The sequence below is a fragment of the Aplidium turbinatum genome, chromosome 7, assembly GCF_918807975.1.
Source record: "Aplidium turbinatum chromosome 7, kaAplTurb1.1, whole genome shotgun sequence".
Classification (NCBI taxonomy): Eukaryota; Metazoa; Chordata; class Ascidiacea; order Aplousobranchia; family Polyclinidae; genus Aplidium; species Aplidium turbinatum.
This window is the reverse complement of record NC_137478.1, coordinates 30,137,848-30,163,178: the sequence shown is the minus strand read 5'-3', so window position 1 is coordinate 30,163,178 and position 25,331 is coordinate 30,137,848. Positions and strand designations below refer to the sequence as shown.

Genomic DNA, 25,331 nt, shown 5'->3' with positions numbered 1-25,331 from the left:
ATGAAAAAGCGATTGAAATCTATCTTTGGTGGTTCGAGTTTATCTTTAAATGGCATTGAAGAAAATTCACACTCAAGGCCTTATAGCTCTCCCTTTAGTGGAAACCGATCTCCAACTCTATGTATGCTGGAGTCCCAAAATGGGAAACGGTTGAACGTGGAAGAATACAGTCAACACGATACCATTAAGCGTAAATATATATCTGCATCCGACTCGGTTTGTCTTCACACGAGCAGTGTAGATCTGGATGATCTCTTTGACACGGTGTTTGATGATGAAGCTGAACATCTTGAAACTGAACATAAGTCTGCAAGCTCGCAAATCAAACTCAAACCATCTCCGATTAGCGGAAGTCTTCGCTCACTGACCCTACCTCCTTTCCCCTGGTTTCCAAGGTCAAGTCGAAGCTCTTCCACAAGAAAAGAAGAAATTGATAACAATCAAAATGTAAGTAGTATGTTTATTTCGTTTGTCTCACTGAGCTACAGGGTTACTCAAATACATATTACCGACTGCTTTTAAGACTGGCTGTATCTATGGCTTTAGTGTTGCCAGATAAAAAATAATGACCTACTTTGAGAACACTTTAAACCCGTCAGAGACAAAAACTTGTGATTTGGACAATTTTGAAGTCTTGGGCAGAAAGAAAAATCCTAACCTTCACCCTTAACCTAGTTTTGGCAACACCTGCCACAAAACAATACTCTTTGATCGCAACCATGGCAATAAGTGCCGTAAATATAGCAACTTTGATGTTTTTTAAATATTGTGCTAAAAGTTCTCGCTGGTTGCTATGTTAAGAAATGTTTGGTGGAGCCATAAAGAAATATTCTAGTCATCTTTAAAATTCGTGATTAAATTTTATATATTGATTGCGTTCTTCACATTGTTCTTTGGCAAAAAGAGTTACTTGCCACCAACAAGCAATAAAATTCCCACCCAAAGTTAAGTCTACACAGCGATCATACAGGAATATGATTTAACTCTTAAGAAGTTACACACAACCGCCAATTGTGAGAAATGATAATGGCATAAACAATGGATGATGATGATAGTTATTATAAAATGCTCCAACACTTCTGTCATCAAGACACGGTGTAATTAACGTCCTTGTAAAATGCTTGCAGTTGCCAAACAACGGAATTCTGAGTGAACAGGAGACTTTCAAAAACAGTCAAGATCTCCATACACAGTCAGAATCACCGACATCAAATAATAAGGTAAGTGAACTACCCCAGATAGCAAATCCGTCATTTTTACAATGATTCAACGTCTGCAGATGTTGAATCAATGTAAAAATGATGGATTTTGCTGTGGGACTTCGCTAGCATGATTTATGCGTATGTACGTATGCTAACGTTACAATTAATGTAATTAATAGCTTTTAAATATCGCCATTTTAAGTCAGTTTCAGTGCCTAGATCCGTAGGCAATAGAATAGATAATACCACTCCTTCACATGGAGAACTTATACTTCTATTCGTTATGTTTAGCTTTGTGGCCTGGCTAGACAAAAACGTGCAGCAACAACAAGGGGCAAGTTTTTAGAGTCACCGCATGGCTAAGTTTCCGTTTCACGTCACTATAATCAAAAGTTTCATAAAAATGCTTTCAAATTTATATTCGTATGCTCGGAAGTAACTTTCAGCCAGCAAAACCGGTCTTTCTTACATTGATTCAACGTCTGCATACGTTGACAGGGCCAATTTTGCTCGCTGTGTGAAAATGCTTTTGTCAGCATGCTATGTTGTTAACTATTCTGTCCGCCAAAACTTGCTGAAGAACGAGGTTGTCAGTGAAAGTTTTCCATTTAGTAGTCCTACAGGAAATTACGTTTGTGTAAAAAAGTTAGAATGATTTCCTTATGAAAGGTGCAGCAGCCTTCGCGTTAAACTTCATCTAACTAGTATTTCCAAAAGTAATCGGTATGGTTCGCAGTAGCTGCTTATGAACCAAACGCTAAGTAGCGAGCATTGACAACTAAACTTGTTTTAAGTCTTCTAAACTTGATCAGAATTGAGATTAGAACAAACAGTTTTTTTTGAAAGCAGGCTACAATGGTCGCTTTAAATATAGTTTGAGGACAGAAATAGAAAGGATAGTTACGTGTTTGTTCTATGATTTTGTAGTTTGCAAATGATCTAGCTATGATTTATCCCCTGTCGTTTGGTCGTTGTTGATGTTTAGCCTAGGCCTATTGTTTTTGTTGTTACCTATGGTCCATTGTTTTCGCTGTCGATGGTTTATCATTTGGCTGTCACTGTTGTGACAAATTAGTAGTTTTTAAAACTTTGGGCCGCTACCATCCAAATCTCAGGGGGGAGGCCCATAGAAGCATTAGAAGGCATTTCTAACAAAAAATAAAACACTGTTTCAACACTTGCACAAGGAAGGGAAAGTGCGAAGATACTGGTGAAATCATAAAAGACTGAAGTAGTTTTCGGCCAAAAATCAAGAATTCAATCTGAAATCTGATTGCAAAAGCATCATAGCAAAATGATAAGTTGTGTTTTCTTCGAATTTTTGGGCCCCTTAGAAAGATCTAAAGCTACCTCAGGCCGGTTCCAAAAATACCTCTGGACCTCCAACCTTGTCAACGCTTTTCACCATCATCTAATATTGTGAGAACTGTGTTGACTAACTTAGAGCAGTCTTCTGCTACTGAGTTTTTTAAATTTGGTTGATACACCACAGATTGAGATTTTTTTGCTACGGAGTTGCATATTGAAAAGTCCAACTTGCTGTACTGGGTGGTAAGCTGAGGGCACACAAGAAGATGGTGCGCTGTTTGGGGCTTGATGCCACAGATGCATGTAACTGGACCACCAACAACAACGGTTCGGAATCGATTCAATTTTTTCCACTTTGGCTAAGGGGCGTTAGCTAGGAGAAAGGACTCTGAATGGTGGAACCATCAGAGAAGAAGAAGTCATTTCAGCATAGAAGTGAAAGTCATTTCAGCATATGATGGAACATTTTCGAGTTGCTTGTTCCATTGTTTGGGCCTTGTTTCCTTTTTCGTTGAGATCAGTGGCTGAACTTGTAAGTTATTAAGAAGCCTTTTCTTGATTTCAACCTGGTCTGTACAGCAGTTTGTCCATAGAGAGGGTGTTGAAATAAGGACTGAACATACATGATTGCCAAAAGAGTAAGTCAGCAATTAAAAGTTAATCAAAGTAATAATCAGTTGTAAACGTGATGAAAAATAGAGATTAATGGTTGTGGAGAGTAAATGGGCGATTACAAAGTAGCTTCAGAATTAAATTAATCCATTCCACCCAAAATATCCACCGCATGTTTCCAGGTGGAGTAGTACAAAATTAGCATGACAAGAAATAATGAACTTGCAAAAGGACGAAACAGAGGAGAATTCTGTCTAATGGTATTTTGTAGCTAGCTGCACGATTAAGGTTGATAAGTACAAATTTACCTGTAATACTTTACTTGTAGCAAATTCTGCATTGTAATCACCATAAACTACTACAGCAGTTGTCAGTAAGCTTTTGACTTCAAGAATAGGATACATTTTAATTGAAATAAGTTTTTAAGCAAAGTTGTAAAATATTTCAGGTTAATTGCCTGGTAAGGTTGCTTTTATGCATTTTGAGAAAATTTTACTTTTAAAGTTCAAATGTCCAGTAAAATAAAACCGAAGATTGACCGACCAAGATCTTCAAGTCTGGTTTCACTTCGGTCATTCACGGTAGGAACAATCAATGCGCTCTTCGTTCTCACTTAACTTCTAGGGATTATAAAGGTAAAGGTGAGTCCCATACTGGATTCAAGTGTCGGGTATGAGAAGATAAAGTTCTCATTGTACTAAGCCTTCGGCACTAAGGAGAGTACGGTGGCCAGTTCCTTTTTCTCGGCCGCCTTTCCTGCAGCAATTATGCCCACCCAATTTATTACACCCTAGGTCAGCATTTCTTAACCTTTTCTGATTCTAGCACCCCTGTAAACAGGCATGAACAGTCTAGCACCTCCTAACTATTGTTAACATACAACTACTACAGTGCCGGACAAAAGTTTAGTACAGGCCGAAATTTTGACATGCTTTCAGATCGCTGGCGATATACTTTGTAATGAAGTCTCTTGTTGTCTAACAAACTGTGCTGCTGTTTTGATTCAGGATTCGGTATTTGACTTCCATTTACCAACAGAAATTTAATTATAACCATATGTAAGTGAATCAACTCTCTTGAAACAACTGCACAGTTTGTTAGACAACAAGAAACTTCACTATATAGTATACCGCCAGCGAGCAAAAAGCATGCCAAAATTTTGGCGCCGCCCCTAAACTTTGGTCTGCATTATTCAAAGAAAGGCAATGTAAAAAGGGTCTCGAGAGTCTGTTCACGTTCTGCAGTTGGATGCTTCAACTGGTGTTGCTGGAGTCTAGCAGGCTTCAAATTTGGGTTGCAAGAGACGAAATGGCAGGTCATACACTGTACCCGGTCTGGTCCTCCACGATTGTCCAGGAATACAGTAAAGCCATACTTGACATATTCGTCACTCCATTTGCGAATCTGCTGATACTGGCAGAAAGACGAAAAAATGCAGAAAAGTAATATGAATTTCTTTTGATATTATACTGCATGCATTTAGCACCCCTTACAGTCTATTCCAGCCGGTTAAGAAACCCCTGTTAAGAAACGCTGTCCTTGGTAGAGGTGAGCGGTGTGTATCAACAACCAGCTGAAGCCGGGAGTCGAACCAAGTTTGCATAATTGGAAAGCCAACGCCTTATCCGTTGTGCCATCCCACTAGTGTTTATAAAGCATTTTCATTTCATACCTTACTTTACTGTAGGAACCTTTTATTTATCACGGAAGCCGGTTGCATTGCCGATTGATTAGCATATCCATACAGACAGCTTCACAGCCAGGTGGTGAGAGCCTGGGTATGACGTTTGAAAGGGCGCCGGATCGACACCGCGAATATACTAAAGTGGTTTCAGTAAGACACTTAATGACATGATTGAAAATGGACAGAAAATTGGCTTTCTTTGTCTTCTCGTTCATTTGTAAATAAGACAAAAGATAACATGAAAATTATGCACCTGATGAACTTTATAAGATGGCACTTCTTTTCAAACACATGGTGAGTAACAAACTTAAATTGTCTTGGTCAAGAAAAAAAGAAAATCAGAGAAGGGGAACCAAACTTCAGACCTTTCGATTTGAAGTCTAAATCCCAATCAATGAGCCAAAATTTCATTTATGTAGCATAACTAAACCTTCACCAATGAAGATTGCCAATTTAACGATTTGCAACAGGCGAGGGGTTTTCCGAAGGCTTGTGTAATATTTATCAGTCACGATATGCCAGGCACAATGCAAAAACACAGTAGACAAATAGAAAACCAGTAAAGAGTTGCAAAACATATTGGTAACCTTACACCAGCTACTGCTTTGACGTGTAACAAAGCCTTGCAAAAACAATCTTCAGAAACATAATAAGTGATATTATGCATATTCATGTCTGGCAATTTTCTGCATTTATGTTTGCTAGAGTAATTTCGGCACACATTTACTGTACACTATGTGTATAAAAATATGTACTGCTCTTTGTTGCAGGCTTTTCTTGGCCGTCCGGAATGCTACAAAGAAGAGATCTTGTTCACCTACCAACTGTTATACAAGATGACGATACTGAAGCCAAAAAATTCCCCTCTGGAACTGAAGCACTTATCTAGATTCTACGTCATTTTGCACCAGACTCTGTGTTCCTCCGACCAGGTTTGAACAAACGAGTTATTTTTATAGTCGAGTTCTGTGTATGTGTAGAAGCAAAACTGATGCCAAGCTAGACAATCCTACTGAGTGAGCAATGCAACAACAAGACCAAATAACAATGGTTCGACTCTCGGGGTGTGAGATTGAGCAGCGTGTTTCAGAACTGCCCTCCATCCAGGGCTCCTAGAAATGGAACAGCTCACATACACCAACACTTCAACAACAAGCGGAAACTTCACTTTGTCGATCTCGGTGACCGGCCTGCGTCAGCGGTAAAAAAACTTTACAAGCATGTAAAATTGCCAATGATGAATCTGCGGGGTGCGAGCGAGAGCAACGCACTTCAAATACACTTTTCCATCCGATGACAAGTAGTTGGTAGAACAACTCATCCGGCTGCCACACTTCAACGACAAGTGGACATGTTACAACTAGAATTTAGTTTTGTTCAGTTTCGGCTTAGACTTCTGATTTATACTTTAAATTAATGCTCATGCTTTCTGATATACGTCTTACAGTATAAACTATGATAGGATTACAACACAATGTCATAATATTCTATTTTATTTCCAGGATTTAGTAAATAAAATCCTTCGCAGCTCATGTCAGTTTTTCTCATCCTGTCTTCCTGCATCCCATCTCCTCCTCCTTGATTTTATCCACGCTTGTCGTTCCATTACTGCATCCTTTGATTTGAAGGTTAGACTAGCCTACTCTGGCATTCTGTCATGTTGCCTTGAGCAATTGGTGATGAGTCATAACTAGATTCTGTGTAGAATTTGATTTTTGGTGACTCATACTGGTCACTCGCCCTCTCTGCTCTAGTTTAAATTTCTTGCTGATTGATGACATTTAAATTTCTTGTTCTTGTTGCAAAATCTGCTTGCGATAATTTTGTTTGTTTTGGTGCGTTCAAAACTAAATTTTGGTTGAATGATTTTACCATGAACCATGAGTATTATGAACTATGCGTGATTTTATCGCCTTTTTATAGGCCCCACGCTCAGAAGTGCAAACTATCCTTCGATCAGCGTTGTGCTTTTCAAATATCCATCATAATGCCTTTGTCTTGACACCGGACTGCCAAAAACTTGATGCAGTTGAATGCAATAAATTAAAGGTAATGTCATGTAGGCAATGTAGGCAATGTAGGCGGTGGGATGGCGCAACGGATAAGGCGTTGGCTTTCCAATTATGCAAACCTGGTTCGACGCCGGGTTTCAGTTGGTTGTTGAAAACACCGCTCATCTCTACCTAGTCCTAGAGTGTAATAGATTGGATAGGCATAATTGCTGCAGGAAGGCGGCCGAGAGACAGGAACTGGCAACCCTACTCTCTAAAGTGCCGAAGGCTTGGTACAATGCTTCTCAACCTTTATTTGTGGCGACCCAAATATTAAGGTTAAATTAATAGCGAAGATTTGCCGACCCTATTTGCAAAATTACGTTTCGCACAACGTTTTGTAAGCATGAAAAAATGAGTCACACTCATACATACCACGATTAAACATAACAACAAAATGTCGAATTTAATTAATATGAGCTTTGACTTTGTATTGTTTCAACAACTTGTCAAAATTTGGACCTATCTTGCTCAGTGCCAATGTCATCTTCAGGCTGAAGACAATTTCCTTTTGTTTTGTTCTGAGTAAGCGCAGAAAACCCGCTCACAGGCAGGTAGTAACAAATGGCAGGAGAGCTTTTGCTACGTGCGTGCCAACAACAGTCTTTTCATTCTTGACTTTTGTCCAAAATTGACCAAGGGTTTCTTTCTTAAAACAGTTCATCAATACACTGTCGCACTGAATGTCAATAAACTCCTCTTGAAACCCAAAAATGCTTTGGTAGTTTTCAGGCAAGGTATCAACATCAATAGCAAATGCACTGCGCACTCAGTCCAAATCCTTTGCAATTTTAGGGTTAATAATCAAATTATCGTATCAATGAACCCAAATGCCTTTCTATGACAAGCTGGACATCGTCAAAGCCTAACTCCGTATCTACCAGTAACTGATTCAAAACAGTAAATATTGCTGTTTTCTGGGACGCGATCTTCCTCTTCCACAACCTCAGCTTTTCCGTAAAAGTAATCAGTTTTTCAGATACATCGACTAAATTATGTTTGGTCCTTGCAAAGATTTATTCAAGATGTTCTGCTGCGAAAATATATCAGAAAGATACGCCACAAACAAAAGCCACGTTTGATCAGCAAACTTTTCTGCCAAGCTATGCTTCTTGTTTATCAAAAATTCCTTCACCTCTTTGCTCAGAGTTACAAATCTATCCAGTACTTTGCCACGAGATAACCACCTCAGATCAGAAAAGTTCAACAAATGTCTGTATTCTGCATTAAAATTTTCGCATAATTTTTCAAACAGTCGTGAGTTCAGTGATTTGGCCTTTGTGAAGTTGACGATGTGAATTGTATCTTGCATGGCAGTTCCCAATTCGGTGGAAAGCCTGCAAGATGCTAAATTTTTTCGATGGACGAAACAGTGACTGACAAGTAGCCTACTGTACATTAGGATTGTTCCACACAAGCAGTAAAACCTTTGCGGAATCCGAGCACAGCTGCAGCTCCATCACTGCAAATACTGCAGCATTTTGTCCACTATAACCCTTCTTCGGCAATTAATTGTTAAACTTTTCTAGTCTAGTGTGTACTGTTGTGTACACTTCACCGCAAAATGCGTGTGGCAAAATCGTAGGGTGAAACCTGCGGCGTAGTTTGAATAGTGGAAACTACAAAAACTAAAGTAGTGGTAGACAGTTTTAACTTTGCTCAAGAGACATTATCTTTTATCACCACATCTTACAGCGACCCAGCCAAATGAAACGGATACCCAGTTTTGGGTCGCGACCCAGGGGTTGAGAAGCACTGGCTTAGTACAATAAAAACCTTATCTTCTCATACCCGACACTTCGATCAAGCGTGGGACCACCTTTACCTTTTAATGGGCAAAAAGCTGGAAATGTTGCTTCAGAAACTATTTTGTGATTTCTCCTACATTGTATAGTTGTTTAGTTGTAGCAGTAGGCTAGTCTAGTCTTAAACCGGTGACCAGCCCGTAACCGAGAATGCCCGGATTCACCTCTATGTGCCACAAATAGATAACCACTTCCATAATATTTCCAGTTCAGTTGTTTTTATTACGTAGCTACAGTCAATAAACTCCATACTGGCAGGATATTGCATAAAAAATGCTTCCTTGTAACAATATCTTGCGATTAGACACGCAAAAATTTAACTATAGGCTATTTGAAAACTAATCAAAAAATTTGTTTAGTTTTTCTACTGCAGGTCTAGCTGAAACATAGGCTACAAGCTGATAGTAGCCTACTTACCTGTTTCACTTACTTTTTGGGTTATCTAATATGCTTAAGCACAAATTGGTTGCTACCCTTGAATGATAACTAGAGTGACCGTTTGCTCATGCAGTATTACATTATCTCGCAGGATGCTGTGATCGAAATATTACTCACTTCTGCCAGAAAGGAACCGTCATCCACGGCTCGATGTGTTGCGCTCGCTAGCACCGGCATGTGGTTATATGAAGAGCTAACTTCTCAACACAAGAAGCATTGTCGAGTTAAAGAAGCAATCAACATACTTCTTGTATCATTAAACGTGAGGAAAGATAATTTTGTAAAGGTGTTTCCTCCGATAATTTAAAGCACTTCCACATTCAGCGTTTGAGTTAAATTTGTTCCTTGTGTAAATGAAAGATGCAAAACAGAGTTTAAACAAAATAGAATTACCTCATTGTTTCAATCACAGTCTACACGACCAAAAGTTTCTGATGAATTAGTTGAAAGTGAAACAAATTTGCTGCTTGGACGGCTCCCGGTATACAAGGTTTATATCTTATACGTATTAATTGATGTGTTCTTAAAACTAATAAGTTTTATATCCTAAATTATTCAGCGAACATATCCACTTCCAAAGAGAAAGCTATCATGTTTGCAATAGGTCATATTTTATTTTGTAGTTTCACAATCACCTGATAGCCAAAGTTGCCTGTTCTCAACTTCATCTATTGACCCACTGCAGCTCTGAGATGATGAAAGTCATGCCTGGAATGACGCTAACGGTGATTGAAGTAAGTTGTTGATACATTGTTCACTTGGAACATTTACTGCCACACATGTCAATGTAGGGCTATATATATAAAGTTCCAAATTTAAGCAATAGGAACATAGGTGACCTGTGATGAGACTATTCGAAACCAGCTAAATTTTGTTTCTTATCGTCACAAAATTTCTTGGTCCTAGATTCGATTTGAATCAAGGTAGCCTACTTTGCAGAACAAATTTGTTTCATTTGAGAGGGCTGCAGTTTGGCTACAGCACTTGGCTAGTTTCGGGTTGTTTCTTTTGGCCCAAAACACAAAAAAAATTTGGCCCAAAATAATTTCTAATAGCTTTACTTTGTTCTTCATACTTAAGATGACAAGCTATAGCACACGTACGACATTGTTGTTTCTTAGTGACTCAGCAATTCTCTTCAGTGATTGAGCATCAGTGACGCAGCAATTCCCTCCGACTGTTGATAATTTTCAGTTCAGTTGTTTTTTTATTTCTGACCATCACAGCGATAACAATACAGGTCAACATAGCAAAGGTCGAGAAAAAGTTAGAAGCAACAAAACGAGGAGGTTAAAGCGTGTTTGTGACCGAAATAAGTTATTAAGTTGAAAGAAAATTGGCACGGTCGCATCACTTTCTGAAAAATTGAAGATAAAAAGGAAATTAAAAAAAAATGCAATGTTCTTTGTTGATATCAGGTGGTATAGAATCATAGTCTCGTATGGTTTAACTGTTATTGGTTAATTATTTAGTGCAGTTCTTCTACAGTGGGCTATTCATTTAAATCTCTTATCTTTTTTCAAGGTTATATCTTTGACAATATCTTTGCTGCTCAGCATATCGGAAGCAGAAACCACCCAATCCAGAAAAAAGGTACACTTTTATCTTTAGCTGTAAGGGACTCTTTTACCACAATGTTTACGAGTTCACATTGGAAAGGACGTTACAAAATTTTCTTGCTTGTTGGTTGAATAGTTGAATGAAGTGGACAGGAAGGCAAGAAAGCCAACCTTCGTGTCCACCTTCAGGAGTATCACTAAGTGTCCTGCCAAAGACATTTCAATTTTTTATTGTTTGTCGAAACACAGCTATGTGCTTTCGAAAGGTGTCGAACCCGATCCTTCCAGCGTCGGTTTGTGCCAACGTGTCAACTCCAAAGCCAATGTAAGCTCTTTAAAGCAATTGAAAGATATCATTTGATAAAATTCATTCAACAACCAACGCTTTAAGTCTTCTTCAGAAATACATTTGCAAAAATAAGAAAAGTCAGCTTCAGAAGGTTTGCAAAAGTGTTGAAGTTTGAGATGTCCTTAAATCTGTTCTATATTTATTTTTCAGCTAATTATATCGCTGTTGTTCTGTTTACTGGACTGGTGCATGGTGGTCCCTAAGCGGGTCCTCACCGATGCAGTTGGCGCCCAAAGCAAGCGACGAGTAATCACCACAGTACTCAAGGTACTTGTTGTGTATACGTTGGTTCAACATTCGTTGACGTTTAACTATTGTAAAGCTAAAAGTTTAAAAGAGGTGGAAAGTTTTGCAAACTCTGCTGACTTCGAATGGAAACGAATTCAATAATTTTTATTAAATTAACAAAACAACGTAAAAGTAACCGGTTTTCTTTTCCATTTTTTTTTCTGGTTTGATAGGTACGTCATTAATACGTCAGGTGATTAACTAAATGCTTAGACAACGCAGAAGAGTTACCATCTCAGTTAAAAAAGCAGCACATGTTTTCTTACGGCTATTTAACGTTTGCAGACACCAAAAGCAATGTAAAAAGAACTGGATTTGGATTAAAAATTAGTGAACATGAAAAAAATTGGGTGATGAAAGGGTAGGCCTAGATGAAGGTCTTCCTGGCTTCAAACATACATGAAGTTATGAAATCTTCCTGCAACAAAAACGATCCAGAAAGTGCCACACTAGGAACGAAGTGTGTGCATCTTCTCAATATCTAGTACTCGTCAAAGCAATGCTAAGAAAATACATTTTCAGCTCAGTTATCTCAGTGACGTAATGAGTGACGTAGTAAGCCACATTCAATGATTTCGTTCGTTGTTGAACAAATGTTTAACTGTCACTGTTGCTCTGATGGCTAACCCTCGTCTTCGAGGATGATGGTCTTCGCAATAAAAATAAAATAAAAAGGTAAAAAGCTAACAGTGAGTTCTTAGATGGCTAATGAATCCAATCCTGGTTTTAAAAGTTCGATTACATTTGGGACATTTAAGATCCTTAGGGAGAATCGGTTGCTGTTGAGCTATCATTTGAAGAAAACAAATTTGAATCTTCTGTTTTTCTAATTCTAAGGAAGCCTAAACATCAACAAAATTATCATCATTTGTGATATCACAGACTTTACAAAGAGCAGTTTCTGGAAAACAAAACCACAGATATGTGGAAACTCTAGATTTGTCAGATTTGGCATCCGAAGACTTTGATCCAGACTTGCCTTTGGAAAACATGCAAGACGCTTTACCAACTGGAATAAGTGCTTTCAGTAAAGTTAGCAGCAATAAAAGTGAAGCAAAGTCCCGTGAGTGTTTGGTGTTTAAAGTTAAGCTTTTGCTTTTGTTTGATAAAATACCAGCCACTAGCAGTGTTACCAGGTTATAAATAGAATGTTTCAAACTTTTTTTGACCAATCAAACTCAGTTATGCACCCAATAACACAGCCGTCGCAGTAATAACTCTTTCTGGGTTGTACCTTTTTTGCATTTAAAACAGTAATCAGATCCTTTGGCAATTCCCCACATTGTTTATTTTTTTTTTTTTAGAACAAGAAATCTGCATGACAAAAAACAATTCCAAACTGTTGGGTATTTGGATCTCACATAAAAATCATCTTCAGTTATTTCTGATGACAATTTTAACACCAAAAAACACTAAAGTAGATCACAAACATTTTCGACGACGATTGTGACATTGAAAAAATTAATAACGTGGATGATGGTAAAACACTGAGCATATGTTGAAGCAACGTTGTACAGAACAATTAATCCAATGAAAATATTTAGAAAGAAGCAACAAAGTTAGACTGGCTGCCAGCACAGTCTTGGGCCACCTCACCAACCACTTAGGCCACTTCCCTCTCACCCAAGACCCATCTGCCGTCACTAGCCGGGTCAGTGAGTACCATGACGTAACCGATGTCGTGCACGATCTCGATCCATCGTTGTTCAACTCCCGCGACGCGCAGGTATTTATTACGTCACTTTCGTAGTGTTTGTACCTTGTAATACTTTTAAAATAATTGTTTTCAGAAATAAACTTTGTACATTTGCTTCCAAACGATGATTAATTCTAGACATATCAACATAAAAACAACATTTTATAACGTTCTTAATGTAATGACTCTATCAAGAAAACCAGCCGTTTTTTATTGATTCAACGTTTGCAGACAATGAATTGATGCAAAATAACGTTTTTTTTTAGCTGGGACATGTCTTGATTTGTTTTTATTTTGTTACTAAATTTAAATCAAGTAATTCTGAATTGCTTAATTTTCAGTTTTTGATTTGCAACGACTCGTGTCTTCTCTCAGTGCTAGAGATACCCGCAGAGGTATGTATAATGAGGAAATGCTTCAGTTATAACATTGCAATAGCTCATTTTTGAACTTAAAATTAAAGACCTCCTGTGTGCTGGTCTTTGTCGCAAAGTTAGTCAGTTAAGTGTCAAGCTTCTATGGCACATTCTTCTTTGTTTTGTTTTTGTTTTTTCTTATTCATTCTTAGTCGTAATCTTCATCTTTTTTTCACAAGAGCTGACGGTTTATCTTTTTATCACACAAAGTTGTAAGTGTCGATGTTGTTGTCCAGGGTAATGGTATTTGTTGGGACAGAAGACAAGTGAGGACTGTCTGTCTTCTTGATGGATTGATGAACTGAGTGGTATTTAGGGTGGTATTTATCGAGTGATGTTCCACTCACCTAAAAAGTATAAAAATGAAGGGTGGTACCATCTCTTCTGTGATTTTAATTTCATGCCCAAACAAACGTGTATAATAATTTACCGTGCATACAATCTTTCATATCGTCACGTACCACCAAACAAAGTTTCAGACCCCAAAGCTCAGCAACTAAAATCTTGAGTTGCTAACGTTTCAAAACTTTTGCTGTTTTCATCTTCAGTTTCGTTGCAAACTGTTTATTCGACTTGTAGCCAACCACTGAAGATGAAAGCAGTATAGTTTTCGATGCGCTTGATAAAAGTGACTTTAATTTCTGTGCTTTGGCCTCGGTATTTTTGCGTTTAGATTGTCCGCTTGACCTGACGTCTGACCTAGGTTGTCCCACATTTCCAACGATAGCAAACAGGGGGGGAAGAACAAGCACCTTCTCGTGGTCCCTCCCGTCAGTACCATATCTTTGAGAAAAGATATGCGAAACGAAGCTTGTCACACTCGAGCAAACCAGGCCCAGGTTCAGCCCAGGGTGGATAGGGAAACGCCCTTCTCAGGGCGCGGCAGCTCCTCTGTCGAAAAGTACCGACGACCCACCGTACTGCAGCTGAACACCGAAGGCATTACGGCCAGCAAGCTCAGCATCATCGAGTACCTGGCCACAAAACATCAGGCCTTCGTTATTCTCCTCCAGGAGACCCACTGCACATCTGTGGATAAGTTGGTATTACCCAACTTCACACTCGCAGGCGCAACCATCAGCAGGAAACACGGCCTCGCCACGTTTGTCCATGAGCAACTGAGCTGGACGCCAATAGACCAGTCCAGTGCCCAGTCGGAGATAGAGTGGTTATGCATAGACATATCAGGCTATCACATCATCAATGTCTATAAGCCACCACCCTCACGCTTAACACCAACAGCCATCCCAGTGTTCCCCCAACCCAGCCTCTATGCTGGCGATTTTAATTGCCACCACGTTGATTGGGGCTACAACACCACCAACACCGACGGAGAAAGCCTGGCCTCATGGTCAGCCAATAACAACCTCACCCTACTGCACGATCCCAAGGGTGCAGCGAGCTTCTTCTCCGGACGCTGGAACACTGGTACAAACCCCGATCTGGCTTTCGCAAGTGATGACCCCGATAATTGCCAACCGGACAGACGTGTGCTAGAGAAGTTCCCCAGGTCCCAACATCGACCCTCGATTATCACGGCTCCAACGCTCATAATGCCTGTCCCGAGCAAGCCTGTTAATCGATGGAACTTCAGAATGGCTAACTGGGAGTATTATAGCCTCCTCACCAATGAAGCCACACAGTATCTCCCATCCCCTCACACCAACAACGTGGAAGAAGCCTACCAGGACTTTTGTGATGCAATAACATCAGCGGCAAAACAATCCATCTCCCGCGGCCGACGAAAGACCTACATACCGTGCTGGGATAAGGAGTGCGAAAGCCTCTACTCCGACTTCCTCCACGCCCCTCAGGGCAATGACACCAACAGCTCAGCCACAGCTCTGCTGGCAAGGCTGGACTTAAAGAGGAAGGAGCGCTGGACAGAAGCCGTTGAATCAATCGACTTCACGCACTCCAGCCGCATAGCATGGAGTACACTGAACAACCTAACTGGCAGATCACGTGCCTCTCGTCAACAATGTCCCGTTTCAGCAAACTCCATCGCCTCACAACTTGTGGAGAACGGGAAATACAAATCGAGAGACCGTGAATCTGATAGATCCGTCTTGCAAGAAATGACGGACCTCTGGAGAGTAACAACCCCAGACGGGGACAACATCTCGGGTGAGTTCACCCCGGAAGAGTTTTCCGCCGCCCTCCAGCACATAAAGCCAGGTAAAGCCCCGGGCCCTGACCACCTATGCCCGGAGTTGATACTCCATGCTGCTGCCTCCTTAAAGTCCTGGTTAAAAGACTTCCTTTCCTGCTGTTTGCGCCACCTGAGAATTCCCAGAATCTGGAGAAGAGCCCTTGTGGTTGCAGTCCCTAAGCCGAAGAAGCCCCCAGGGGACCCGAAAAGTTACCGTCCAATCTCACTGCTCTGCATCCCCTTCAAGATCCTCGAGAGACTCATCTACGCCCGTGTCGAACCAATAATAGATCCGCAGCTCCCCCGTGAACAAGCTGGTTTCCGACACGGACGATCAACCGTAGATCAGGTCACACTTATGACCCAAGACATTGAGGACAGCTTCTCGGCTAAGAAGAAGGCTGGCGCCGTGTTTGTTGATCTCACGGCTGCCTATGACACCGTATGGCATAGCGGCCTTACCTGCAAGTTACTCCGTCTGCTCCCTGACAGACACATGGTCCATATGATGATGGAACTTGTGCAAAACCGCAGTTTTACCCTCACAACCGGTAGCGGTCGTCGAAGCAGACTACGCCGACTTAAAAACGGCGTCCCACAGGGCTCAGTCTTGGCTCCTCTCCTGTTCAACATATACACCTACGACTTGCCCCCCACCACCTCCAGGAAATATGCTTACGCAGACGACCTGGCACTCCTGCACTCAGCAGGAAACTGGCAGTCAGTGGAGAGGAACCTCAGCCAAGACATGCAAACACTATCAGCATACCTCCAGAAATGGAAGCTACAGCTCAGCAAGTCAAAGACAGTGTCGGCGGCCTTCCACCTTAACAACCGGGAGGCACAGCGTGAGATAAACATCAAGATTGATGGGGAACGCCTGCCCTACTGTGCCGAACCTACATACCTCGGCATAACCCTGGACAGGTCACTCACGTACCGCCGGCATTTGAAGTCACTGCGCAAAAAACTATCTACACGCGTCGCACTTTTGAGGCGATTGGCGGGTTCCGGCTGGGGAGCTGGTGCTAAAACTCTTCGTACAGCTACCCTAGCCCTTGTTCATTCCACCGCTGAGTACTGCGCGCCGATCTGGTGTCGTAGTTCTCACACCCACCAGATTGATACCGCCATCAACGACGCACTGCGTACTGTGACTGGATGCCTGCGTCCCACTCCAACGGACTGCCTACCCATCCTAGCAGGCATCCAACCCGCTGAGCTACGCCGTAAAGGAGCTACGATTTCTCTCGCTCGCCGCGCTTTGGACCCCAACCATCTCCTCCATGCAACACTCAAGAGACCACCACCTATAAAGCAGCGGTTGAAATCAAGACGCCCCTTTGTGCCTGCCGCACAACAACTCCTTAAGAACGCCGAAGAACTTGGTTTAAGTGCGGCACACTGGACGAACCACATGTGGAACACGGAGTGGCAAAATCACACCTCCACGCTCCGTGACTTCATACCCGACGCCGATCCCCGTCCACCAGGGATGTCCCTCGCAAGGCTTGCGTGGGTCAGGCTTAACCGCCTGCGAACTGGCGTCGGCCGCTTTCGTTCGGACATGCACAAGTGGGGCCTGGCTCCTTCATCAGAATGCGAGTGTGGTGCCACGGAACAGACCGCAGACCATGTCATCCACCACTGCCTAACCCACCGGCCTCCACACGGTGCGCATGGTCTGAGAATCCTGGACGACGAGACTGCTGAGTGGCTGAAGATTTCCTGCCCTCCAATCTAGCCTGGAAAGATCGCTCATACGCCATCATCATCATCATCAACGATAGCAAACGATAAGACAGTAGCAAAAGTGCATATAAGCAGATACAATTAGCCATAAAAGTTAGCAATACGATGCTTCATTTAGCTTGTCACATAGCCTAGGTCTATGCACTGTATAAGAAACCAACGGAGAGTATCGTATATCTGCGGTGGACACAGCGGAATGTAAGAAATACACATTAATAGTGTTGTTGCAAAAAATGTAGTGAGTATGCAAAAGTAACAGTTTTTTCAATCATGTACAGAAAGAAAAATCATTTTCTGATGCAAGCTTAAAGACTTCTCTGCGATCGGTTCGTTTCATAGTTAGAAATATCAGTGGGAAACACTGTTGGGAATCAACGATGTTACACGAACCGCAAGACATAACTGTCAGTCATCCCTGTGGTAAGCTCTCCTATTTTTATATTGTGACAATTGACGTAAGCGGAAAATATTACAAATTAATTTATTTTCACACTCGCCAGTTCAATCATAAAAAGCTAAAAATCGATTTCGGTCAGCTTGCAGCTAGATCATCTTCAGTTAAGCTTATTCAAATATAAAAATTCAAATAGGTTTCTACATAAATAAGCTTAACTGAAGATGATCTGGCTGGTAGCTGATCGAAATCGATTTTTAGCTTTTTATGATTGAAGTGACTCGTGTGAAAATAAATTCCTTTGTATTACAAGACATGTAACCGAGTCGTTCATATCAAGCATTGTGGTGGGTTTGACAACTGTCGGAATATATTTCATTTTCTTGAAGCGGAAAGTATGATGTCGATTTACTGGATAATATTTCAATGCACCTTCTCCATCTGACTCCTCCACCCGACTCTGCTACCTTACGCCACCACCTGACTCCGCCACCTGACTCCGCTATCTGACTCCTCTGTCTGACTCTCCTATCTGATAACTCTATCTGACTCCTTCATTTGACTCTCCTATCTGACTCCTCCATTTGACTCCCTTATCTGACTCCTCTGATACCTTTGTCTGATAACTCAGATAGAGGAGTCAGAGGGAGGAGTTAGGTAGAGGAGTCAGGCAGAGGAGTCAGGTAGAAAAGTCAGATAGAAGAGTCAGGTGACGGAGTCAAGTAGCGGAGTCAGATTCCTCTATCTGACTCTCCTACCTGATTCCCTTATCTAATACCTCTATCTGACTCCTGCATTTGACTCTTCTATCTAAGTCCTCTACCTCTACGTGATACCTTTATCTGACTTCTCTACCTGACTCCGCTTTGTTTCAGATCTAGTTAGGCTCTCCAGACACGTCAATGTTCTTCCACTTTTACATGCCTGATAAGAAGAAGATGAAGAAGAAGAAGAAAGAAGAAGAAGATGCCTGATAACATCACTTTATTAACAAATAAAAAATGCAATTAATACAGTAGCCTCCAATTTTATCTTCACTTTACTTCAGTCCATTTCAAAACGGCTTCGGGACTGCATGAACCAAAACACCACCTAGAAAATGATCTCTCGACTTGTGTTAAGTCCACTCAAGTAACAGAGCCAGCGAAATCCTACATCACCACCTCCTCAATGCCTCACCAGCTCACTGATCTTCCGGAGAATTCGTGTGACAAACTTGATCAGGTAATGGCAACTTGGCTTTGCTTTTGTCAATTGAGCCGAAACTTCCTCCAATCTTTGTTCATAATATATTTTTACTGAGATAAACAATATTTTATAGGCTTGAAAAGGGCTGTATGACCAGCCGAAAACGTTCGCTTATTGTTTTTTGTTTTTATAATGTTAAATGTAGTGTTGTTGCTTGGTTATGTCTGTTTAATTTAGACAAGCAAAATCCTCAAACAATTGTTTGCAATCTCAGCTTCTCCGGTACATAAGATGGTCAAGTCCAGAATGTGAAATCAGCCCAAAATTACCGCTCAACGTTCCTCCAGGAGTCCCTGTTGGTTTATCTGTTGATGCACAATCCGCTGCCATCAAGCGAATGTCAGAATACAACGAAAACCTCGCCTCAACCTGCCAGAAAAAAGCTCCTTTTGTCGGGTAGGGCCTACTGTGGAAGTATATTCGCAGAAAAAATCTCTGTACTTCATAAATAACTCCACAACCGTGGTGACACCACAAAAGAGCTAAAATTAAATGTAAAGTAGTAAAAAAATCTATCCCTAAAACGTTGGTCGAAAAACAATAATAACAAAAATGAAAACACAAATTTTACTACTGTAGTTGGCGAGAAAGTGCTTTCCGGTGTCAAAAAAATCTCGATTTCCACACGACCTTCCATGAAGCTCGCCTTTTTTGCTCGAAACTGGACTTTCTGTCATTTGATGAAGGACACCAGATGAGTCTTCTTAAGAAGAATGAATCTCTGCTTCGAGAGCTAAAGAATCTTGATTCAAGACGATGGTAAAGCGTAAATTTTCATTTTTAACTTGGATTTAAAATAGTTTTTATGAGGCAGAAAATGAACAGGTATTGCCAAAAAAATCTGATTTTCTCTTCAAACCTTAACAGTTGTAAAGTTTAATTTAATAGTTATGTTCACCAAATATTTTGAAACGACATTTCATCCTCAGTGCTAAACATTCAATGATTCAATGTAATTTTAGGAAATTTTAAGCATTTAAGCGCTCATGAATTAAACAAAGCTGATTTGCAAATAATTAATTAATCAAACGATTTGTTTAACCCTCCGCTTAAAAAATCTGCTGTTTGTATATTCATTCCTTAAAGCAGCCATTATAAAAAGATGTTCAACATAATATTTACAAAATAATGGTTAACTTATGACATATTTTATTTGCTTAAAGAGATTACCATAACAAAGGCTTTATAAAACATAGCTAAACATAAACATAAAGTTAGCACCTAAACTTTACACAACCCTCACAACACAACTGAAAAGTGGACAAAGAGAAATGTGAACAAGAGCTTCGCGAATCACGCCAGAAGCCAACACGTCGACTGTGCGCAGAGCACGCAAGATTAATTAAACACAACCAATCAGAAGAGAGAATCAAGGGTTTTACAACAACTTGTATACTATTTATTTAGCCGGGAAACTCACAAAGTGGCTGTCTTCTACATCGCCGAAGGACAGGAAGACAAACTATCTATCCTTTCCAACACTAAGGGGAGCAAGGAGTATGAAGAGTTTGTTGCTGGGCTTGGTTGGGAGGTGCGAAAGTAAAGTTGAAAGTTTTTGTCAGTGTTAGTCTTCAACTGTCGAATCAAAGCATGTGCTAGTTGACCCTGTAGCTCCTTTTGTTGCACATATTTAGAGAGGTACATTTTTAAGGAAATATGTAAACTTTGGAGAAATAGGGCAAATATTTGTGAAAAAAAAACACAAAAAATCCATTTGAATTTTTATAGTTTTATGTTGCAATTCAGCAACACTTCGTACTCTTAACTATTCTTTTGTGGTGATACTGCTCTGTCCCAAAATAAAAGTCTTTCAACTTGATTTCTGTAGTTGGGTTCTATAGGGTTAAAGATTTGTTTCAAGCAAACAAAAATACATTGTCATTATTGTATTGTCATCTAACATTTAAACACCCGAATATTGTTTTGTTTAAGGTTGATCTGACCAATCACAACGGCTTTCGGGGTAAATTGCAGTCCGACGGGAGCAATGGCGCCACAGCTCCCTATTACGCCACGTCAACAATTGAAGTCATCTATCATGTAGCGACACGCTTTCCATCGTTGAATGAAGCCGCTAAAAACGTTAAGGTAAAATTAAAAAAACATATGAAGCAAAAAATGAAAAAGCTTGTCATTGTAGTTTGTAGTTCTATGCGAACCCACATTGTGGTTATCCCACCTTAGGGTAAAAAGCTCTATAGGTTTTTAGATACTGGTAATTTTACACTATTTACTCACTGTAGATATAGCCACAGTCAAACATGGAACTTTATGCGATGATAGGTGCAAATTTTTGCTTTAGTTTGTTGGACAATTGGGCATGCTGAAATAACCAAACGCCTTCCAGTAATAGATCTTGCTCTGAAATGCGTGTTATAGGGGGGCCTAGCTGTAGTGAGAGTAACTTCTCTCTGAATCTTCAAACACAGATGCACATCGATAGTGAATTGTAGAATGGATGGAGCGGTAGATTGCGGTCAACATTCTTTTCAAAGTTAACTCCAGATGTATCGATAAATTTGCTTTTTCCTCTTTGAGACAAAGATCCACTTATGACCTGGTGTAAAAGTTATTGTTTTAGGCTTATACCTGGCAGTTTAGTATTCAGATTGAGTGACAAAAATGAAAAATTGTGACCATCTTTTAGCACGTTATTGTGTCTCAGTGGTTAACAAACCTGTGGCCCTTTAAGTGTCACTCAAACTTTCCCAATACAGGCCCACGCAACCAGCTGATGTATAATGACGTAATATGCACAGATTCGTCACCTAGGTAACGACGAGGTACACATTGTTTGGAGCGAGCATCACCGCGACTACAGGCGTGGTATCATTCCTACTGAGTTTGGAGACGTGCTTATTGTTATCTATCCGATCCATTTTGGTTTGTTCAGGATCCAAATCATCAAGAAGCCTGAGGTGATCATAAGCCTGTGCTGGTTGTTAGATCTTCAATACCCCGTTTTACTTGAGCTGTCTAAAACTACTTTGTTTGGCGGCAATAGAACAGTTAAATGTGATTTGTTTGTGGGCCCGGTAGACTGATTTAAAAATCGGCAACTGACCATATGCTGTTAGCAAACACACTCGGAACATACCGTGGCTTTGTCTGAAAATTCCAGTTTTAATTTCGTTTCATTTTTATTTTTGAATTTCCATTTTTTGATTTAGTGGCAAGAAATGCCATTTTTAGTCATAGGTTGTAGTTTCTTGAACTGAGATTTTAATTTTATTGCCCAAACTTCTGGATTTGCGGCTGGAGCTATGTATTAAATCTGAAAGTCTTCATAAGTTTTGCAATTGTTCCGGCAGTTTCATGCAACTGATGACCATTGCAGTTTGATTTTGACCAGAAGATATCGTGAACTTGATTAAAACTCGCCGAATCAACGATTGTTGCTTCTCTAAAAGTGACATAATTTAAAACTTGTACACAAATTCGAATGGCGAGTTTTATTTTTTATGATGAACTTGTAATTTTAGTGCTGACTTAAATTTCAATAGCAGTTTACTATTCTCAGCTTCGTGTAAAGTCGTAAATCGCGAAATGAAACAAACCGAATCAACTGTTTTCAGATCCCCTACTTTGGGCCATTGTTTAACGGAGCTGTGGTGACCGCACGCGCTCTGCCCGTCCTTGTACGAGAAACAGCAATCAATGGCGGAAGAGCGAAGCGTTCTTTGATCAATCTTTATCAAGCCTTGTATCCTTTGTAATTACTTTCTGAGAAAAGAATTGCAGCAATAGATGTTTAAATAATAGATTATTGTTTATTTTTTTTAATTGACATACATATGATCACAATAAGTAGCTTATAGCATAGCCAAGAAGAAGTTTTTAAACAGTAACTTACTTAGAGAATTAATAAATTCTGAATAAAGAACTTGTGTGAAATTTAAGAGATAAATACTTTAGACTTTAGATTTGTCCTTTAGTCCTTTAGAATTTAGCTAATGTCACATGGTGGCTTATGATCTCAGCGCAATATTTCCTACTTGAATTTTAGCGTTTTCTGGCTTACGCCTGGTAGACGAAGATTTAGATTAAGTGAATGGGATGGCAAGGAAGCCAATCTTCGTGTCCACCTTCAGGCATGTCGTCGTTCAGGCGCATGCTCTTGAGCAGTGTCGAACCGGTGCTTTTTTGAGCATTAACATTCAGTCAATGAGTCAACTTGAATAACGGATGGTTACATTATAAAATAATATTTGGCGCTCATTGGAATAATTTGTTTTTCTTAACTTAATTTGCGTTTAGTTATGAAGAAAGATCCAAATATCTCCATCAGATTATCACAAAGTTCAAAGACAAAAAATCTTTCGAACAACTCTCTGCTCATTTTCTTTCTCCTTGCCCAATAACGAAAAAAGAAAAAAAGAAGCAAAAATCTTCTGGCAAATCCATGGAACTGTCTATTATTGTAACCAGCACTGCAAGTTCACTTCCCAATACTCCAAGTTTTGGCAACACCAATAATAATAACAACAGCACAAAAAGTGTTTCTAAATCTCCGCGCAATGACGTTTCTCAAGGATTGGCAAACACGTTGCAAGTTCCATCTCGACGTAAACATTTAGGTGAGGGCAAAACTTGTTTCACGTTTCGTCAGTTGATGATACGCTATTACAAACGTGAAATTGAATATGAGGCAAATTAGGCATAAAATAAGAAGCTAAAGCCTAATTAATAATGTTAGAAACATTCGTGCCCAAAAAGAATCATTATGACGTTATCTGGCCTCACAAAGGTCGGCAATTTCTCGTCCGTGGCAGCGAAAAGGCTGACGAAAATTAAGAGTCAACATTGATTCCATTGAAATCTTTCAAAAAAACACAAAAACCACTTACACTGCCTCTCTATCGAAGACCCAACCTGAGAGGTTTTATTGATTGGACGAAATGCAGTTGTTTTGTGTTGTCGGAAACAAATATTTTTGAAGCTGCAACAATTTACGATACGAAAGTTCGAAGCTATATTCTAAAGTAGCCGTTTTGTATCAAAAACGACTGAGTCTCCACAACAAGTATGCAAAGCAACCAGGCATAACTTATCAAGGCTTTGTTAGTCTGAGGATAAAGATTCAAAACCAACCAACAATTCATTGCAAGTTTGAAACGTGTTTCCAAGAGGTATAAGAGTATTCCCATGAACCAACACTGACAGTGCGTTGTTTTCACACTCACGAGTTTAAAAAAAATGGCGACTTTAATTTTAATTTGTCTCTTTCAGATGTTCAAAGAAAATCTCCATCAACTGTTTCAAGCTTTTCCAAACGCTTCTTTTCTTCCCCAGCGCTCCATCAAGACTCCCAAACCAGCCCAACATGGGGAGAGGGCAGAAGTCCTTTCCAGAACAGTCCTTTCTTTATTTTTCCTAATCTATCAAGTGTTACCTCATCTTCTAACAAAATTACTACAAAACATCACTAGAAAAGAGTTTTATTCAAAATTTAAGTTGCAAATTATTCTGACTACTGTTGTCACCGTTAAATCTATGTAGCAAATGTGTCCATTTACAAAAAAAAAACTGATTTTCTAGCTACTTAAATACTCTATTACAAGTCCTGCTACATACTGTATACTCATGGGTGGTGTAATTAAGCTACTGTAGATTTCAAAGACTGAGTTTGAATATTTGTGCAAAATTGCAACTGTTATTTAGCCTACTCATTGTTAAGTGTGTCGTTTCCAGTGATGTACGCGCATACAAAAAATATTGACGCCGTTAGCGTAAACGCAAACGTTCGAAAAAACATACGGCGTATGCGTCAACGCAACTTGTAAAAAAAGTTGGCGGCGTCAGCGCATACACTAGCGTAAACCCATTTTGTTTGCTAGGTGCCAAACATTCACACGGTATAAAACACTCAAAACAAACAAGTTTTATTTTGAATTTCCACGAAGAAACACAAGCATCTGAAAGCGTTCATCTGACATTTTGCTGTGTTTTAGTTCCAATATGTCTTTGCCCATTGAAAACATTCTTTCAACTGCAGCGCTGGAAGGTATTGGCGTGTTGTACAGAAAAAAATACATTAAAAAGTATGCGTTGACGCTATGCGCTAAACAATCGCAAAAACTTTACGGCGCAGCCTCAAGCGCAAACTATCCAAAAAAATGTGGCCGCAAGCGTTAGCGCAAACAAAAAGGCTACGCCGCAAGTATGCGGCGTAGAATTTGCGGCGTATACGTACATCTCTGGTCGTTTCGCACGTTCTTTGCACTTGCAATTTTATGTAACTAAGTATTTGCAATTTAAAATATATCTTATACAACGCGCAATGGTTCAAAAATCCTGTTGCCATTTTTCGGGAGGTTTTCTTGTGGCTTACGAGGCTACGTGGACTGGTTTCCAGGTGTTTTTAAATTATGAGTTAG

At 40.0% G+C, this 25,331-nt stretch overlaps 1 protein-coding gene across 1 annotated transcript; it reads left to right on the top strand.

Moving 5' to 3' along the window:
- Nucleotides 1–25,219, top strand: LOC145773923 (ral GTPase-activating protein subunit alpha-1-like). The gene is made up of 22 exons (XM_082585048.1): nucleotides 1–447; nucleotides 1,128–1,220; nucleotides 5,577–5,738; nucleotides 6,309–6,434; nucleotides 6,730–6,855; nucleotides 9,192–9,362; nucleotides 9,724–9,834; nucleotides 10,625–10,693; nucleotides 11,159–11,275; nucleotides 12,179–12,359; nucleotides 12,841–13,022; nucleotides 13,334–13,387; nucleotides 17,591–17,732; nucleotides 18,755–18,930; nucleotides 19,169–19,350; nucleotides 19,534–19,713; nucleotides 20,362–20,485; nucleotides 20,887–21,042; nucleotides 21,714–21,872; nucleotides 22,530–22,657; nucleotides 23,212–23,531; nucleotides 24,184–25,219. The coding sequence occupies exons 1-22, from the start codon at nucleotides 1–3 to the stop codon at nucleotides 24,381–24,383; spliced, it is 3,606 nt and encodes a 1,201-aa protein (XP_082441174.1). The 3' UTR covers nucleotides 24,384–25,219.
- Nucleotides 25,220–25,331: the final 112 nt, after the last annotated feature.

Coding starts and splice junctions, on each gene's coding strand:
- LOC145773923 (XM_082585048.1), top strand. CDS start 1: ATGAAAAAGCGATTGAAATCTATCTTTGGTGGTTCGAGTTTATCTTTA. Junction 12,360..12,840: donor TAAAAGTGAAGCAAAGTCCC/GTGAGTGTTTGG, acceptor GAAAATATTTAG/AAAGAAGCAACAAAGTTAGA. Junction 19,351..19,533: donor AAAAAAGCTCCTTTTGTCGG/GTAGGGCCTACT, acceptor TTACTACTGTAG/TTGGCGAGAAAGTGCTTTCC.